This window comes from Rattus norvegicus, chromosome 11, assembly GCF_021556685.1.
Source record: "Rattus norvegicus strain SHRSP/BbbUtx chromosome 11, alternate assembly SHRSP_T2T, whole genome shotgun sequence".
Classification (NCBI taxonomy): Eukaryota; Metazoa; Chordata; class Mammalia; order Rodentia; family Muridae; genus Rattus; species Rattus norvegicus.
In genome coordinates, this window is record NC_141544.1 from 39,827,993 (window position 1) to 39,848,690 (window position 20,698).

Consider the following 20,698-nt stretch of genomic DNA (forward strand, 5'->3'; position numbering starts at 1 on the left):
TCTGCCATGGGGACAGCCTTCTTGCCAACTTAAGTAAAATGACTTCTCCCTCTCTTCTTCCCTATTAAATGCCCTCCTATGGATCTGGAATAAATTTCTCTCTAAAATTAACTGAGCTTCCCTGATCTGTGGGTTTTAGTCATTGTCTAGGATGTCCTTGGTGACTACTGAGCTTCAGGATTCCAGAGGCATCTTAGTACTCTTCTGTTACCAACTCCATGCCCTCTCCTTTTCTTTTATAAGTAACCAAGTCCAGTTTGTACTGTTCACTACTCCTGAGCGAGAGAATCATCTACTAGAGCATGGTTTATGTACCAGAACTGTACCCTTAAAGAAATCTGTGACCCCTTCCCTCAGGCCACTCACTGTCAATAACTCCTCAGCTTGGGGTGGGGGTGGGGGTATAGCAGGTGAGATCCTCTTCCTTTCCTTGTGAAATCCTGACAGGCTTGACTCTCCAAGTCTTGTGTAGATAACTACAGCCTCTATGAGTTTGCAAATATAGCAAGTCTGTCATGTCTAGACAGTTTTAGTTGGGCCCTCCCTTACCTCTGGCTGTTTTAGTCTTTCAGCCCTGTTTCTGAAATGGTCTCTGAAGTTTGGGAAGAAAGAAGGAACATGAGACAATTTGGACAAAAGGGATTGATGGAAGAGGCAGAGAGATGAGAGAGTATATAGGGGACTAATGTAATTACTAAGCATTGTGTATATATATTATTCTATAAAAATAAAAACTTTAATTTTGGGGGGGAAAGCACTGAGTACAGCTAAATATTTTTATATGTTTCTACATTAAAACAAAGGTCAATGAATAAAATACATATAATTCTAAACTGACAAGGAGATATGGTAAAAATCCATAGTGTCCAGAAGCATAAGTCAAGTAAAGACCCAAAGGTCATTGGCTGGGATGGCTTTGGTGGCTATTGAGCTGAGGAGTTACTAACAGTGGGTAGCTTGAGGGAAAGGAATTCAGTTTTCTTTAAGGGTAGGGGCCTGATACATTAACCACACTCTAGTAGATACACACTCGTGAGTAGATAAATAGTACAAACTAGACTCGGTCACTTATAAAAGAATAAAATAGGACACATTTGATTGAGGCAACTCCTTCATCCACCTCTAATTCCTGAAACATGTAGAGATACCCCCCACCCCCGGCTATTACTTTTCAGTGCAACTCATAAATGTCTTAGGTAACTGATTCATTCCCACTATTGGTTGTAATTTCTCACTAAAAAATCTGACCATAAAACCATAACTAGAAAATGAGAAGGACTGGATACATTGTTTGTGATACAAACATGGAGTCTTCATTGATCTAACTGCACGTTCTGAATATATTTTGTGTTACTAGGAGAATTAAAAGCATGGCCATGACGCAGAAGGACAGTAAATCAAACTCATGAAGTTTTGAATTCTTTCTTTATTCAGTATAGTCGCTCTACTGGAGTTCTAAAAAAAATCCAATCAGTTCAACTACAGTTAATGGAGACTCAAAATCTAAATATAATTTAATAATTTACCTAGGATTACTAAGGCATCATAGTTGAATAGTAAAGTCATATATTTGAAGATATTGACACTTTGATGTCATACTAAGAGCTCTTGCTTTTCTTTGTTTTTGCTGTGTGTTTTGTTGTTGTTTGTTTTTTCCATTTTTGCTTTTTAATATATTTTGATTATTTATATGTCTCTTAGGAAAACTGTCAATATATAGCAGAAACTTAAATTGAACAATACATAAAAGTAGAATTTGAATATATTGGCTAAAAATAATCAGATTTTTCTTTTAAAAATGAGTAACTAAAACAAATACAAGCTTCAATGAGAAATTGCTCTATGTATTTTGAAATCTGCATGAATACAAGAAAGAAATATATTCTCCATATTTTTGCAAATACAACCTAGTTATTTGATTTCATCCAAACCCCTGATTTATAGATCATTATAAACAATTGGGCAAAGCAACAGGCTGCTGGAGCCTCTTCAAAAGGATGATGCAAATAACAGTAAAATATTAATAAGCAACAGATGCATGCATGAACACTTTTTGTAACTGGCTGTGAGTACAGCACGTACTGTTTTGTTCATGTCTGTTCCTTTCACACATTCACCATTTGTAACTATAAGTATCCTAAAAACTTACCATCAAAAAGAGGCTTGAAACTTATCCATAGTCATATTAATTGAATTAAAAGATAATTATCCATGGTGAACAAATACCTTTTCTCTCAGCTAACTATATATTCCTTTTCCACCACAAACATGCAATTTGTAGAAAAGTACAAATTAAAATAATATCTTGCCAGGATTGTTATGCTGGAATTGATTTAATAGGCAAATAATGGCTCTACCCAATAGCTCGTTTTTGTTTCAAACCATTTCCTTCTAATTCAATAAAGGGCATATTTTAGACAGAAAACCTCTGATTGACACTGACTAGGCAACATCTTCACTGCCAACATACGTCAATATTTTCCATGTCCAACTACTCACAAAGGCAGGAAGGAATGAAGGTGCATCTTGAGCTGAGAAGATGACGCAATCGGGTGTGTTTATCTCCATCTCTAAAAAGAAAGTCATGAAAAGGTTACCAAAGTTAAATCAAGATCAGGTAAACATTTAAATAGCCCCATTACCCTAAAAAATAGAAGCAATCATTAAAAGCCCATAAAAAGTCTTCCAACCATAAAAAGTCCAGGGCCAGGTGGTTTTGGTGCAGAATTCTCCCAGACTTCAAAGAAGAGCTAATACCGATACTCCTCAAACTATTCTACAAAATACAAACAGAAGGAACACTACCTACTTAGTTCTGTGGACCCACAGTTACTTTGATACCTAAACCACACAAAGACCCAACAAAGACAGAAAATCTCGGACCAACTTCGTTTATGAATATCAGTATAAAAATACTCAATAAAATTCTCAATAACTGAAATCAATAACATATCAAAAATATCATCCATCAAGATCAAGTAGGCTTCATTTCAGGGTTGTAGGGATATTTCAATATATGAAAACCCGTCAAGGTAATCCATCATATAAAAAACTAAAAGGAATAAATCACATGATTATCTTACCAGACACTGAAAAAGACTTTGATAAAATTCAACACCCCTTTATGTTAAAAGCATTAGAGAAACCAGAGAAACATAGCACGTATCTAAACATAATCAAAGCAACATACAGCAAGCCAGTAGCCAATGGAGAGAAACTTAAAGCATTTCCACTAAAATCAGGGACAAGACAAAGCTGCCCACTCTCTCCCTATCTATTCAATATAGTACTTGAAGTTCTATTCAGAGCAATAAGACAACTAAAGGAGATCAAAGGGATATAAATTGGAAAGGAAAAAGTCATAGTATTGCTATTTACAGATGATAGAATAGTATACATAAGAGACCCTAAATATTCTGCCAGAGAACTTGTACAGCTGATAAACACCTTCAGCAAAGCAGATGGATACAAAATTAATTCAAAGAAATCAGTAGCCCTCTTTATACAAATGATAAATGGACTGAGAAAGAAATGAGGGAAACAACACCCTTTACAATAGCCATGAATAATATAAAATATGTTGATGTGACTCTAACCAAGCAAGTGAAAGATATGTATGACAAGAACTGCAGTCCCTCAAAAAAAAATACTGAAGAAGATATCAGAAGACAAAAAATGTTCATGGATATATAGAATTAATGTAGTGAAAATGACCATCTTACCAAAAGCAATCTACAGATTCATTGAAATCCCCATCAAAAATCCCAACACAATTTTATATAGACATTGAAAGATCAATTCCCAAATACATATGGAAAAATAAAAAAGCAGGATAGCCAAAACAATCTTACACAATAAAAGAACTTCAGGAGGAATCACCATCCCTGACCTCAAGCTATACTTCAGAGCAACAGTGTTAAAAAAAAGAAAGAAAGAAAAGAAAAAACCTGTATTTTATTGGTACAGAAACAGACTAATGGAGTTGAATCAGAGACCCAAAAATAAACCCACATATCTATGGACCCTTGAGTTTTAATAAAGAAGTCAAAACAATACAATGGAAAAGTGAAAGCATCTTCAGCAAATGGTGCTGGACTAACTGGATGTCTACCTGTAGAAGAATGAAAATAAATCCACATTTATCACCCTGTGCAAAGCTCAAGTCCAAGTAGATCAAGGACCTCAACATAAAACCAGATACATTAAATTTCAAAGAAGAGAAAGTGGTAAATACCCTTGAGCACATTGGTACAAGAGACAATTTCCTGGACAGAATACCAATGGCCCAGACTCTAAGATCAACAATTGATAAATGTGACTTCATGCAACTACAAAGCTGTAGGGCAAATCTGTCAATAGGACAAATTGGCAGCCCACAGATTGAGAAAGGATCATTACCAACCCTACATCTGACAGAGGGCTAATATCCCAAATTTACAAAGAAGTCAAGAAGTTAGACACCAACAACCCAAATAACCCAATTAAAAATGGGGTACAAAACTAAACAGAATTCTTAACTGGGGAATCTCAAATGGCAGAGAAGCACTTAAAGAAATGTTCAAAGTCCTTAGTCATCAGGGAAATGCAAATCAAAACAACTCTGAGGTTCTGTCTTAAACACATCAGAATGGAGAAGATAAAAAATCTCAAGAGATAGCACATGCTGGTAAGGATGTGGAACAAGGGGAACACGTCTTTGCTGGTTAGAGGGCAAACGTGTACCATCACTTTGGAAATTAATTTGGCAGTTTCTCTGAAACCTGGGAATTGTTCTGCCTCAAGACCCAGCTGTATTCTCAAAAGGGCATGTACCCAAAAGATGCTTTAAGATCTCACAAAGACACATGCTCAACTATGTTCATAGCAGCTTTATTCATAATAGCCAGAAACTAGAAACAAACTAGATGTCCCTCAACTGAAGAATGGATAAAGAAAATGTGGTACATCAGCACAATGGAATACTATTCAACTATTAAAAACAGACATCATGAATTTTGCAGGCAAATGGATAGAACATGTGAAGATCACCATGAGTGAGGTAATCCAGTCCCATAAGGACATGTATAATATGTACTCACTCATAAGTGGATATTAGCCATGAAATACAGGTATCATGTTATAACCACAGACCCAAAAAAGCTAAACAAAAAGGAAGGCTCAAGGAAGGAAACTTGAATCTCACTTAGGAGGAGGAATAAAATAGTTTTTAAAAAGTCAGATAGAGGGAGAGAAATGGGAGGGAGGGGTATGGGGCAGGGAATGGGGGGGTCAGGATTAGATATGGGAAGGGCAGGAGAGATGGCCAAATGGCCATGAAAATGAATGAAAATCTGCAACTGACAGGTGTGGGGAGGTGTGGGGTATCTCCAGGACATGACAGAGACTTGAGACAAGGGAGGCACCCAAGAATCAAAGCTGTGATTCAGTACATTGGGGATACGGAACCTGAAGAGGCCACCTCCTGTAGCCAGGCAGGAACCCCAGTGGAACAATAGGGACACCAACGCACCCATAAAACTTTCAGCCCCAAAGTTATCCTGTCTATAAGAAATACAGGTATAGGGTATGGAACGGAGACTGAAGGAATGGTCACCCAATAACCAGACCACTTGAGAAACATCCCATGGGCAAGCACCAATGGCTAACACTATTAATGATTCTGTTATGCTTGCAGACAAGAGTCCAGAATGGCTGTCCTCTGAGAGGCTCCATAAGCAGCTGCCTCATATAGATACAGACACCCACACCCAAACAGTGGATGGAACTTGGGAACCCCTATGGAAAAATAGAAGGAAGGATTGCATGCACAGAAGGGGATAGAGACGCCACAGGAAGACCAACAGAGTCAACTAATCTGGGTCCTTGGGGCTCTTAGAATCTGAACCACCAACCAAAGAACATACATGGGCTAGACTGGATCTAGGGCTCTTTGTTCTTATGTAGCAAATGTGCAGCTTGGTGTTCATGTGGGCTCTGAACAACTAGAGTGGGGGCTGTCCCAAAGCTGTTGCCTGTGTGTGGGATATGTTCTACTAGCTGGGCTACCTTGTCTGGCCTCAGTGGGAGAGAAGCAAATAGCCTCACAGAGACATTAAATACAATAGGGGGGAATATGCAGGGCATCCCACACCTGCTCAGAGAAGAAGAGAAGAGAGGAGAAGGCAACAGGGAGGGGAGCAGAGAGTGGGATGAAAACTGAATAAGCAAAAAATTAAAATTAAAATTTAAAAACTGTATATATAGACCTCTTAGCTCCTTAAGCAGCACCATGTCTGCCTATGTACTGCCATATTTCCTATCCTAACAATAATAAACTAGATTTCTGAACTGTAAGAAAACCAAGATGAAGTGTAGAATTAAGTTGTTTCTTTTCTATATTGTTGTCCCTTTATTCCTCACTTGTAAATGTTGTAAGACCCAGCAAATGTCGTTTGGGTTCCAGGAAACTGGAATAGTTGGTACAATAGCAAGGGTGAGACCCACTGCTTCTTTTTTCATAGGTTTGAAGACTTGTCCAGTAAAAGTTTAAGATTAGTGTCCTAGTTAGTATTTTACAGCTGTGAACAGACACCATGACCAAGGACAATGCTTATAAGGACATTTACTTGTGGCTGGCATACAAGTTCAGTCCATTAGCATGAAGGTGGGAGCATGGCAGTATCCAGGCAGACATGGTGTAGGAGAAGCTCAGAGTTCTAATCTTCATCTTCATCCAAAGGCTGGTAAGAGAAGACTGGCTTCCAGGCAATTAGGGCTAGGGTATTAAAGCCCATGACCACACTGACACACTTACTCCAACAAGCCCACCTCCAAATAGTGCCACTCTCTGGGCCAAGCATATACAAACCATAACAATTAGATCATATTTATGCTTATTTTGAACCCCCAGTATTGAGTAGTCAAGTTTAATATTGGGTAGTCGTTGAATTTGCTCCTTCAGATAACTAGATCTCATTCATTCAATATGCATTTATTCCTATTAAGTCATGTCTGGTCATGCCAAAACCATTACTGAAGTATAGAAAGTGCAGGAGAAAACGTTTTCACTGTAACAAACTAGGGAAAAGAGCTATGAATATGATCTATAGATAACTATTTTTAACCAAAAGAGCTGGTAAAGTATCTGTACAGAAAATGGCATTTAATTCTGCTCCTAAGGGATAAGTATACATTTCTCAAGTGGTCAAAAACAAAATGGCTGTTTTGGGAAGAGGCAAAATCACACTTTTTAAAAAAGGATGAAATTATACACACACACACACACACACACACACACACACACACACGTACGCACGCACGCACGCATGCACGCACGCACAAACATACACACACAATGGAAATGTATAATCCCTTTAGTTGTAAAACCCAAGGACAGAAGGGTTTTTTGCTATACATTATACCCACAGGGAAATTGCTTTCCATGAATATGCATTTATGCTTTTTTACTGGTGTAGATTATTAGAGAAATAAGAAACTAGAAGTTTGGAAAAGGAAATAACAGTAAGTATTCAGATAGAAGGAAAGGAGGAGAAATATAATAAAATAGGAGGATAGAGAAACCGAGGGATTGACCAAAGAAACAAGCCAGAGGAGCTTTGCCACTGAGTTCCTGACTTTTGGGTAGAAACAGCTCCAGGTTGAAAGTGTATGTAAAGAGATCACTTTGCTATGCATCTGTGGTGTTCAGAATTAACACTATTGAGTCTTACACTGTGGAATGAGGAGTAAAGACAGCCTCGTGTTTGCTATGCAGCTCAGACTATATCAATACAAAATAATAAAAAGACTTCTAAAATGTTAATTCAAGTCATGGATAGAAAGGCCCCAAAGCTCTAAGTGGTATAGAGACATGGGTAAACTCTGCCACTATGTGTGACTGCATCAAGTTTATAATACTAGTTTATGAGCAATATTTAGAAGACAGAGAAAGAAGACCTTGAAAAGGTGGTTCTGGTGATTACAGATGATAAGAGAATATGAACCCAACTACATATTATTTCAAAAGAGGCAGCATCAACACTCTCATATGATGGTGGACTATTTCTATAAATTTCTACAGTGTTTCTTTTAATAATATAATCTATACTCAACATAATTTTGTTACTATCACTTAAGATCTTATATCCACGTCTTTTTTTCTTTTTTTTCTCCATCTTTATTAAATTGGGTAATTATTATTTACATTACAACTGTTATTCCCTTTCCCGGTTTCCAGGCCAACATCCCCCTAACCCCTCCCCCTCCCCTTCTATATGGGTGTTCCCTTCCCCATCCTCTCCCCCATTACCACCCTCCCCGCAACAATCTAGTTCACTGGGGGTTCAGTCTTGGCAGGACCAAGGGCTTCCCCTTCCACTGGTGCTCTTACTAGGCTATTCATTGCTACCTATGAGGTTGGAGCCCAGGGTCAGTCCGTGTATAGTCTTTGGGTAGCGGCTTAGTCCCTGGAAGCTCTGGTTGCTTGGCATTGTTGTTCATATGGGGTCTCGAGCCCCTTCAAGCTCTTTCAGCCCTTTCTCTGATTCCTTCAACGGGGGTCCCGTTCTCAGTTCAGTGGTTTAATGATGGCATTCGCCTATTTGCCATATTCTGGCTGTGTCTCTCAGGAGAGGTCTACATCCGGTTCATGTCAGCTTGCACTTCTTTGCTTCATCCATCTTATCTAGTTTGGTGGCTGTATATGTATGGGCCACATGTGAGGCAGGCTCTGAATTGGCCTTCCTTCAGTCTCTGTTCTAAACTTTGCCTCCCTATCCCCTCCCAAGGCTATTCTTGTTCCCCTTTAAAGAAGGAGTGAAGCATCTGCATTTTTGTCATCCTTCTTGAGTTTCATGTGTTCTGTACATTTAAGGTAATTCGAGCATTTGGGCTAATATCCACTAATCAATGAGTACATACCATGTGTGTTTTTCTGTGATTGGGTTACCTCACTCAGGATGATATCTTCCAGTTCTATCCATTTGCCTATGAATTTCATAAAGTCATTGTCTTTGATAGCTGAGTAATATTCCATTGTGTAGATATACCACATTTTCTGTTGTAACATTCTCCTTTCTAAGCTTCAGAAATCTATCTTTAAATATAGAAGATTGATATTACATCATATCATCTAACACCAAATCCACTTATTTATGCTCATATATATGACCTTTAGAGAGCTGCAGAAGGCAAACTTGGAAAATTGAAACCAAGGATATCAAGTATGTCTTGTGCTTAATAGGAAGCCAAGGAATAGCTTTAGGTAAATTTATATAAAAAACAATAATTTCTTAGTTATTATCTCTGTCTTACTCCTCTTGAATATGGTTTGCCTTCTTTATTCTTTTTTCCCCTTTCTGTCTCCCTTAAAGTATGGAGAGTCTTTCTAGACACATTGTGGAAAATTTAACATTTATTGAGAACACATGTCCTAAGTATAAAAACACGAAGTCTCCAGTGTAGAGGCTAGTCTGCACTTAGACTCCTGCAAAAGCAGGGACTATTTTTGACTATATCTATCTCTTCATGAACCTAACAGAAACTAGATAATCCTGGCCAAAGTCCAATGTCTCATTTCTGAAACACAGTACCAAGAACACTTGAGATACAGAAAGAAAACAGCTACAATCTGCCCTTGCAGAGGAACCACATGTAATCCCTACCCCAGTAGCTTTCTGGAGCCTGCACAGCTCAAAGTCACACTAGATCTAAGAATATCTTCCTCAAACTCCATGATTTGTTTCATAACCATGAAACATATGTTAACAGAATTTTAAAAAGCCTTTTTAAAGTTAATTTTAGATAAACATACGAAGTCATTTATCTCACTGTTTCATTTTTACGCATGTGACTTGTCTTTTAAACTCTCCATCATATCTTTGAAAGCAAATAGAATATAAAGCTCCTGACATCTGCAATCACGTCACAATTTCCAGATCTCAAGGATACCTGCACTCTTATGCAGGCATGTGCACACATACACACACACACACACACACACACACACACACACACACACACACGCATGCACACATGCACACACTAACACACACCAAAAATTTTTTTTCCTTCATGGCTGGTAGATGTTAAATGTTTGTTGTTAATATTTGAATTTTGTCTCCTCATGTTTAAATTTCATTGCAGCATAATAAATAGTAGCATTAATAATAGTTCAGCTAAACCTGGGCTACTGTGCGAGTGCAGTGGGACTATCCTAGCAGAAGTTTCCAGTGAGAGAGGCAATGGCGTCTAGTAGTAACTGCTGTCCGGAGTGAATGTCATGCTTGTGAAAGTGTACTGGAGCCTGGTATTCCTGCTGCTGTTTATTTTTGTGAAGAGACAAATCATGCACTTTGCAATGAAATCTAGAAGGGGACCTCATGTACCTGTGGGACACAATGCCCCCAAGGACTTAAAAGAGGAGATTGATATTGACTATCCAGGGTTCAGGATATCCAGTAGGAACCTCAGTTCCTTGCAGGTGATGACATCAGACTCCTACAGCTGGAAACTCAGGGGAATCAAAGTTGCTACAACTATCTATACAGGATGAAAGCCCTAGATACCATCTATGCCTCTGAGATCCCATTTCATGCTGAAGGCCAGCACCCCGTTCTTTAAAAGGTAAGAATTTCCACTCCTACTTGCTAGATCTGAGAAACACTAGCACTCCTTTCAGGGGCATTCGAAGGGCCCTCCTTGATGGACATGAGATAGCCCGCTATGGGACAGGGGACTTCGGCCAGAGCGAGTACTGCGTTATCAGGAGGCCTTGAGTGAGCTGGCCACTGGGGTCAAAGCATGAACTGGGGGCTCTCAAAGACACCACCAGTCAGCAGCCAAAGACCCAACTCAGTCACCTAAAATGTTGCCAACAACCATCCAGGTCGCATACCTGCCCTCCAGTCAGAAGAGCAAACACCCTAAGCACTTCCTCGAACTGAAGAGCTTTAAAGACAATTACAAGACAGTGGAGAGCACTCTGATGGAGCTGCACGCATGCCCGCTGTGAGGCGGCCCTGGGCATATCTGGTTCAGCAGACCCAGACGTTCCTGGCCAAGACATTCTTACACAACTGTGTCTAAAAGGTCATTCCCAACCCTTTCCTATATTGGCTAAAACATCAGTATCTCCAGGAGCACTTCTTCTGGATTTGAATTCAAAAGTCGTTCTTAGCATTTCTGTTGAAGCTTCCTTGAAAATCTTCACTTGATTTTGTCTGCGCTTCCCCTACCCTGTTCAATGCTGTTTAGTCTCAAGGATGTAAATCGAGGTGAGGTATCCTCCATGTCTACCCCCTTGCACTCAACTAAAGAGAAATATTTCGGTTTAGAGCATCTCGGGTTTGATCGGTGGAAAAGTCAGTCGGGACCCCATGGGGAGAGGAGATTGAGAAAGTGGGTAGGATGTCCTCTGGAATTTTGGTGCTCCATTTAAACCATGTGTATTGTGACACCTACATGACTTTCCTATAATGGAAGGTTCTGTCCCCACCTTCACCCAATACTTATGACAAGAAAAAGGAATGTTCTGACACTTGGCATAACCTGTGTGACTCTGGTAGGACAATGTGAAGAAGTGATTTCCTCTAATATCAGTCAGTGTATTAGTTTCAGTTTACAAAGTACTGAATAAAACTAACGACTATAAAACCATGGAAACAGTTCTATCTTTAAGAAATAAAGACAGTGTGAGCCCCCCACTCAGAGGATTACAATCAGCACTGTGATGAGGGGGTCAGTTGTGGTCCCTCTCCGTTGCTTTTCCTTCTGCCTTCTACCAAAAGCTGTCTCATCAACAAAGCCCTGGAAGATTCCAAATCCTCAGTTTTGGAGTTCCCATACCCCGAAGTGGTGAGACAATGAATTTCTGATTACTGTGATTTATCTACTATATAATATTCTGACATAGCAGCAAAAAAATCGAGTATTCTCCCTTCATGTTTGGAGTACACAAGAGATTGGTTCTAACAGGAAATGGCATAAGAAACTCATCCATATGTTTATATAAAATATATATATGTAGTTTGCATCATTACAATACATCAGAATTTCCTGTTAGGCACAGTTATAAAAGATACATTGTCATGTCCTTAACACTGAACTACACCAAATATATACTAAGGAAAAATGAATGGAGGGAAGTTTGACAATAACTTCATTCTTATAATCATTAATACAAGATGAAACATAAGTCTAGAACTGGCCAGAACAATGCCTGCTGTCTTCTACCCCTGCTCATGAACAGTAATTCTTCATTGATACTAGTAAAAAAAAAAAGATAAGACTATTTTCATTTGATATATGCAATATATGTATTTCATTTGGTATTTATATTTATCAGTATGTTTTAGTTTTCATGGTTCCCTAGGCAACAGAACCTCTGAGCCAATGGAATGACAGAACAATAGTTGTGGCTTGACGTCCCTGAGTACTAAAAAGGATTGATGATTTTTTTTAATGCTTGCTTAATGTCTAAAGATATAGCTTAGTAGTAAATGACATGCTGAAAATACACAGCCTTTGTAGGTTGATGTCAATATACAGGTGAGGGCTGACACCAGTTGGGTCAAGGCCATGATTGGACAGTAAAAATATAAGGCTTTTGTAAGGTGGGAGAGAAGGGAAGGGAGAAGAATCAAGATGGACACGGAGAAAGATGACCCAGATCTGTGTGGTCTTGAATTGCCAAGGTAGTTGGGCTGTGTTTCTGTAGGCAAATTTATCTTATCTTGGTGGGCAGTTTATATCCTTATCAAATGGTTATAAGCTTATTTATTTTCTTGATGTATCATAGATTGAGAATTTAACACATAAATCTGATTGTTGGGTTACAGTTAGTTGAGTCATGATTTTACTGGGTAGCTGGGACCAGAGAGGCCCCACCTGGGCAGGGCTGGCCAAGGCGACTAGCAATGGAAGCGTAGAGACTACTGGGGCTAGAAGTTAGCTAATGTGGTGTGGTGCCACACTGGAACCAGCTGCCACTGTGCTATATTAATGTTAGTTCTAAATGGCTCTCTGGTACTGGTACTAGTATGGGAGAGAGGCAGCCAGGAGAGATACTAATCAGAAATAAATTAATGTTAGTTCTATATGGCCCTATGGTGCCAGAACTAATGCCATGGAGTGACCACCTCAGTCTAAGACTACCATGGGGCTAGTGTGTGGGAACCAGTGATGCCTATTTCTTTCTTTTTTTTATTTTTACCACAGCAAGCCTTTGGGTTCGGTCTCCAACAACGTACATGGAGGCGCGTGTACACAAGCCCATCATGGGTGCTTGCCTTAGCTTAACCATTTGTCATTGTAATTAAGAAACACCCAAGAAAACAAATCTGAAAAAATATGTATACCTATGGAATTTTCCCTTTAGCATATTTACAACGGATACCCATTCCTTTGGACACAGTGAAAACAAATACATTTATGTATTCACATATTTCTTTCACCAATGACATGGTTAAGAAAAAAATGAATTTATCTCATAGTTGTTCTTAGAGTTTTACTCATCTACTTAGCATTACTTGTTCGGGTTACCTAATTTATGGGAGAAAAGAATTTCATGTAATTCTCAAAATAGACTTAAATTAGTAAATAAGTAGAAGAAAAACTGAAAGAAAACCTTCTTCAAAGAATGCTAGCTGGGGCAACATCGTACTCTCTTCCGTCTCCATATCTCTTCTGTCTGAAGCATTTCTACACAGATACACTGGATGCTATGGCTGCACAAGACCAGGAAATGTCCAGCAAGTCATCGGTTTTCAAAACAGTGTTTCCTCCTCTACTTGAAATCTCTGCAAAACCAGTAGAAGTCAAAGCTAACATGGTTCTGTCCTGCTGAAGCCAAGTTTTGTCCCCTCCCCTGTATCTTCTGTCACAGGTACTTCAGAAATCCTGTGACTTCTGTCTGGAGAGCTGACCTCACAATGGTCCTTTTCATATGGAAGTGAAAGAACACCAACTACAGAGAGATAACAGAATCTAAGACACAAATTCCATCCACCACAGATACACATTCCTTTCTTGCTTGTCCATCTCTTTAATGTGTCTTCTCATTTCTTCATTCTTTTCAGGCCTTCAGACTCACTTCCTGGAAGACAGATGACACTTGAATCATGGGAACTGATTTACTTGCTTTAAGAACTCCAAACACCTGGTTGTGAAATGTGCCCCTTTCAAAACTGCCCTGCACTCGCAGATTATTTAATACAATCCATGGACTGATAGGAGTAGTTTTATGGGAACTGTTGGATGGCAATGAAATGTCTCAGATTGCTACTTTTAAAGAGTTCTCTCCTGCGTCAATGGCAAGAGTCGTTTTCCAAACCTGTATCATTTCCTTAGTGAGTCAGCCTCACAAACCTTATATTGCCGTCATTGTTTGTACTACAAAAATAACGAATCCCTAAAGTGAGAAGAAAAGCCACATACGATCCCTATAAAATTCCAACTGAAGAAGTCATTCAAAGTGCTTTGCTTGTGAAGGATTGCTTAAAGTCACCTACAACCAGCACTGCGCAAAAGTGTAGAACACACGGAATCAGAGAGGGGCAATCCTGAAACCCAGGAAAATATAGATACACTGGGAAAATAGATTCAGGTAGGTAAGAAAGAGAATACACTTGAACCCAATGAAGGAAGATATATAAGAATTTGGAGTGTTGTGTTTCTCTAACTGTGTGGCATTATTTAACAATCTGGAAACAGTTTTCTTTTTTCCCTTGTGATGGCTTGTGTGTCAACAGGCACTGTTCGGCCTTCTCCACAGGCTTGATGCTGAATTGGTGCTCAGATTACAAACCTCACGCACAAACCATTTCTTTCCTTAGCAATTGCTCATCTGGTGGCCTAATAAAAAGCTTTTAGTAGCTGCAAAAAAAATAGAAAAAAAACCCTGTTTACTTATTTTCAATTTACAGCTATTTTAGACTTTAACAAAATATCTGTAGCAGCATCGTTCAATAAGTAGAAAAAGAAATGTGTTAGCGATGAAATCTCCCAACTGCCCTGTGATTCCTCTTTCCTGTCACTAGACCATGATGTGGAGCAAAGGAAGATGATTTAAAGGATAGGAACAGTGGCCAGCTCTTCCAGGAGGCTGGCTGTTCATCTACCTGGGATAGAACGAATAGCCACCAAATTTTCCTGAGCTAAAAATCAACTGATAGTTCTGATCAACTCCTGAAATCCCTGAAATGGCAGAGGAGGGAAATCAAGAAGATTGGCATTGAGTTCATGAATCACAGTCATAGCTCCAACGACAGTAACAGTTTCTATTTCCTATGTTCTAGCCACTAAGCTGAGCACTGTGTGAAACACACACACGTGCATGCATGTGTGCACACACACATACACACACACATATACCATTTTTTATGGAAAACGAAGCTTAATAAAGTTAACCAAATTGACAGAGATAATAAATCAAGGAGTCAACAGAAGAAGCCTGTCTCCCCTTCTTAATTCCAATATTCTGTCCTTAATGTTCAATCTTAATGCTCAGTGTCACTTCCCTATCTGCAAAGAAGATAGACAGATGATGTCAAAATTCAAGAAAATCTCCTTCAAACTTTGGAGATCACATCAAATCTCAGAGCAAGATGAATGCTGGTGTTCTGTGCTCTCTCTCTCTCTCTCTCTCTCTCTCTCTCTCTCTCTCTCTCTCTCTCTCTCTCTCTCTCTCTCTGTCATTTCTATTCAGAGAGACCAGGGACCATGGGATGGTACTGCTCACATTCAGAAACGATTATCATATTCAGGAAAACCTGTCTAGAAATATCCACACAAATGTGCTGGAAGATACATATCCTATGTGATTTCAATTCTAGAATGTTGACAATGAAAGTTAATCATAATAAAAACAACTGACAAAAACCAGAAATTATAATTCTTAATATCTTGATTTTCATTCATCTGGATTTGGCAATGTTAACTCAATGTTATAATATGGTCAATGGGATGTTAATTTTTTAGAAATAATCTATAATTCTTGAAAACATAACACAGTAGGGATTGGGGATTTAGCTCAGTGGTAGGGCGCTTGCCTAGCAAGCGCAAGGCCCTGGGTTTGGTCCCCAGCTCCGAAAAAAAGAAAAAAAAAAAAAAGAAAGAAAACATAACACAGTAACAAAATTACTCAAACTAGTAAAATTTGACCAGTGGAGATGTACATGTATAAACTATGACCTTCTTATGCATAATCTCATTGACAATAATACAATCAAAAGCAACTTTGTCTCTGTGTTCATCTCACCCAGAAATTCTCTGCCATTGAAACAATTGCAGTTTAGCATGGTTTCAGACACAAGGTGAAACTCCGGAGATGTTCTGTGGTCAGTGAAAATACACACTGGCAGGTGTTGTGCCCTGTGAACTACAATTTCCCCTCTAGTTCCATGATTCAAAACAGATAATATCATCCCATTGGAGCATCTCTTGTTGAGCTTTTTAACAACTGCATGAACATACAATAACATAATTCATTCTTGTATTATAGGTCAAAAAAGTATTCTAATGCTCCTCTATTTACATTTCTAAGATAAGATAAACTATACTAACCCTGGGATGACAACCCTGAAATTTAGTGAATTCTTCATTTTAAGAAGTTTATCAGTATTCATAACCCTTAAGAGGTCTTGACTGATAATTATTTCATTCCACTATCAAGATTAATCCAATAAAAGTGGTCATTCAAGTGAGTTTTTTAAGGAGGTATCAAAATATACATATGCTCTAAACCTGCTAGAAGAAAACATTTTACATGATACAGGTATAGAAAAGAATGATACAATTAGGACTCCACTAATTCAAGAATGAAGACCAACAATAGACAAATGAGATTTCATAAAATTAAAAACTTCTGCACAGCTAAAGAAATAACCAACTGGTAAAGAGAACATCTGCACAGAGGCAGAGAATCTTTGCAAGCTATGTGTATAACAGGAGGTTAATATTCAGAACATAGAAAAAACTCAAAAAATCAATGTATCAAAAATTTTTTAAAAAACATTCAAAAATGAGCCCAGGACTTAAACAGAGAGTTCTCCAAAGAAGGAAAAAATAATCATGGCTAAGAAATACAGCAAAAAAAATATTTAGCATCCTTAGTATATAGAAAGATGCAAATCAGTTTTGAGATTTCCTCTTACCCCAACCAGAATGGCAAAAATAGCCAGAACAATGAACAGCAAATGCTGGAATGGATGTGAAGAAAAGTGACCCTCATTCACTAGAGGTGACTTACACATGGTTGGAACCATTATGGAAATCAACATGAAGAAGTTTGGCACGGCTGAGTCTAGCATATGCCCCAGCTTTACCACTCCTGGGGATATGCCCAAAGGGCTTGACATCATACTCCACAGATAATTGTCAATTAGTATTCTATTCACGGTTGCTAGGAAATGCCCTAAAACCAACACATAGGTAATGGAGATGTACATATATGTACATGTATGGAATACTATTCAGCTGTAAGAACAAAATCAAATCATGAATTTCTCAGACTATGAAGGCTATTCTTGCTTATTAATTTGACTATATATGGGATTAGCTAAAACCCAAAAGTAGAGGGACCTGTAAGGAATTTTTGCTTAAAGTGGCAAGATTCACTTCTAAGCCAGTTCTTTGAGTTGTGAAGATAAACCTTTAATCAATGTCTTTATATAGATTTATTAGATTTATTAGAATGATATATGTGTGTGCATGTCTGTGTGTGTGTGCATACAGATAGTCATATAGGTAGAGAGAAGGGGGTTGGGGGATTTATTTTATTAGTTCTGTTACTCTATTGATCTCTGATTAACACACAGATAAATGGATGGAGCTAGAAATTCATATTGAGTGAGCTAACTCAGACCCAGAAAGAAAAACATCACATGCTCTCTCTTGTAACAAGCTCTCAGTTGCACATCTTTAGATGTGAGTAACTTCAGAAACTGAAAAAGTAACAAGGGATCATTTCTGGGGTAGAGAGTGGGGGAGCAATAGAGAGAAGAATAGTAGCATAGAAGTCATTTGATAGGGTAAAGGAGGAAAGGGGGTTTGCTAAATAGGAAAAGGACAGGGAGGTAAATACAGTCAGACAGGCACATAGACATGCATGTAGATGCATGAACACACACACACACACACACACACACACACACACACACACACACCAATATCTAGGGTCTGTAAGTTGACTCGGTAGGTAACCAAGTCTGAAAACATGAGTTCAGTCCTGGGATCTCCATTCTGGGATCCAAATGTTGTAAGGAGAGCACTGATTCCCAAAAGCTGTCCTTTGCCGTCAGCATGAGTGCAACCCATACACCCCAAATGAATTAAATGCAGTTTTTAAAATTCAAAAAGAATCTATCTTCCTTTCTGTGAAAACAGTAATTTGTAGAAGAAATCAACATTGTTTCTTTAACTTTTGCTATGAAAACAGCAATCAGAAAAACCATAATCCAAGAACTTCTTGCCAAAGCCTTCTGCAATTTATGCTGCCCCCAAAGCTGTCTTTTCTCTTTCCTCCTCAGGTTCCTATGTTAAGGTTCCTTTGCTCACACTCAGGAACCTCTGTTTCTCAACTGTTTCAGACTATTGGTCAAATAAAACAAGCAACTCCATCAAAAGGACATGAGTGCTTTATAAAATAGCTCACTAGAGGTTACCTCTTACTATAGGGCCTCTCAGTTTGCTATCATTGAGTGCGAACTGAATGGTTGAAATGCCCCGTCCCTTTCCTCATCTAAAAGAACCTAAAATGTAGTCATAAGAATACGGTAACTGCTGAAAATACTTTACCTTTTCCCACCCTGGTCCTTTCCTTCGTCAAATTCTTCCTGCTTATAGTTATACCCATCCCATATATTCAAATTTCAAAATGTTAAGCCCTAAAGGTACCCTTTAGGAAGCTGTAAGTCACTAAGCACTTAGCAGTTTATATTTCCGATAAAGCATCTGCTGAACTATTCCACATTTTATTACGGTGTGGGAGAGTTACTATAGCTTTTTAAAGTAGACACAGGGTTATGTAAATAATAGCAAATAAAAAGGACCATGAAAATATAAACCACAAATCATTTTCAACCCCATCATTTCATATTGAAAATAACACTCTCGGAAAGAAAAATCCCCATTTGCAAAGAGCAACAGTGTAATTAGCCTCCACTTTGATTTCCTTACTGGCGATGCAGCCCTTCTCCTCTCCACACAGTGCCACATGTTGTCCTAAATGGACATTTGCATAATGGATTGGAAAAGCGTATAATCCAAACATCTGGACCCTCTGGACCCTGCCACATGTGGTTCATTAGCTGTTGCTACAAAAGCCAAGAGAACTCCATGCTGACGCAATTAAACATGACTGGAAAAATACATGCCGCTCGCAGTTTTAGCTATCCGTATGTATGCGGTTGGCAGACAATTCAATATAGTCACAGGAATTTTGAGAAAGCAAAGTGTTTCTATAGCCTGGTCTGTTAACCATCAATGGGCTACTTCCTGGAAGCATGGGGGTGGGGTGAGAGAGAATGAGTAGTTCTGGCCGCCAGCCACTGCCGCACATTGCCATAGTGAGAGAATCGCTAATACATGACTAAATTCAGTCAGGTATCGGGACTTCAAGCGTTCTTCACAAGGGTCAGACTGGGCTTTGATTTAAAATGCTATAGACTGGCAAGAAGAAGGTCTTCATCCAGCTTTCTCCCGACTTGCAAAAAGACAAAGCAGGTGATTTCTGGCAAATCCTTTTCATCGCTCTCATCTTACGCCAGCCTGCAAAGTGTGTGGCCTGCCCAGCGTCAAAGCAAGAACACAGTGCATTAGCCTTAAAGACTGGGCAAGCTTGCCTGGAAGGGGAGCCAGCAGCTAGGGAAGGCAGTGAGCAACAGGGCTGGCTCTTTAGCCTTCAAGCTTTCACCGCTGCCTTTTCAGCTGACCCTGAAGACACAATAGTCCTTCCCTTCCCTGGGGCGACCTTTTCCTTTCACAGCTCAGAGGGCAACAGAGCTTTGCAAAATGGAGAGATGCACCTTTACTGTTACAACAAAGGAAGAAAATGTACTCTGTTTGGGAGGATACTGAGTTACTTGTCTCATATCGTCACTCCTTCTAGATGAGATTTCTCACCCTCACAACAAAGCCAATGAGCTCCAAACCTAAGGGAGCATGTCATTATCCTTTAGATGGCCTAAACCGCCATACAGGAAAGTGAGTTGTTGTGTCGTAGATCCATCTGTCTTCTCTGGAATACTGTATCTGAGTGATGCAAGCATTTCTAAGACAGAGGCTGAGCTATGGTCACTGTGATGTCAAAGGCTTTAGAATTCCGCATGTGAGACAGAACTTTTGGAGATCCTAAATGAGACAACGTGGCAGGTTTTCTAATGCTTAACTGAACCGCTCACCAGCTCCTGACTCGTCAGAATGGCGTGGGAACAGAACCCTGAATGAGAGAGGGACCTTCCATCACAAGCAATCTCCAAAGAGAGACTCAGCTAGTCGGCACCGTGGCCCACATGTTCAGAAGAGTGAATGTCTCGGGTGGTTGACAATAGTACACACTGCAATCAAACCTACTTAAGAAACTGGATTTTTGGGGGCTGGGGATTTAGCTCAGTGGTAGAGCGCTTACCTAGGAAGCGCAAGGCCCTGGGTTCGGTCCCCAGCTCCGAAAAAAAAAAAAAAAGAAACTGGATTTTTTTTTCAAGGTGTCTAAGATAGGTTTTCC

General features: G+C 39.2%; 1 protein-coding gene, 1 long non-coding RNA gene and 1 pseudogene across 9 annotated transcripts in view; 2 read left to right on the forward strand and 1 right to left on the reverse strand.

Moving 5' to 3' along the window:
* LOC148002493 (uncharacterized) overlaps positions 1-20,698 on the reverse strand; it is an 88,065-nt gene that overhangs the window by 32,372 nt on the left and 34,995 nt on the right. For 5 of the 8 annotated variants that reach the window (XR_015633007.1, XM_087577208.1, XM_087577207.1 and 2 more), the window contains one exon: positions 2,500-2,570. Coding sequence is in view for 4 of the 8 variants with exons in the window: in XM_087577208.1 (XP_087433334.1) it covers positions 2,500-2,570 (71 nt within the window). In the remaining 4 variants the exon portion in view is untranslated. Of the gene's footprint in view, positions 1-2,499; positions 2,571-13,603; positions 13,899-20,698 lie in introns of those variants that run through there. The other 3 variants (XR_015633009.1, XR_015633006.1, XR_015633008.1) reach the window with 2 other exon arrangements.
* Ns5atp4-ps2 (NS5A transactivated protein 4, pseudogene 2) lies at positions 10,221-10,996 on the forward strand (annotated as a pseudogene).
* On the forward strand, positions 11,552-14,207 carry LOC134480963 (uncharacterized). The gene is made up of 2 exons (XR_015633011.1): positions 11,552-11,832; positions 14,055-14,207. It is a non-coding gene; the product is annotated as an uncharacterized LOC134480963 (long non-coding RNA).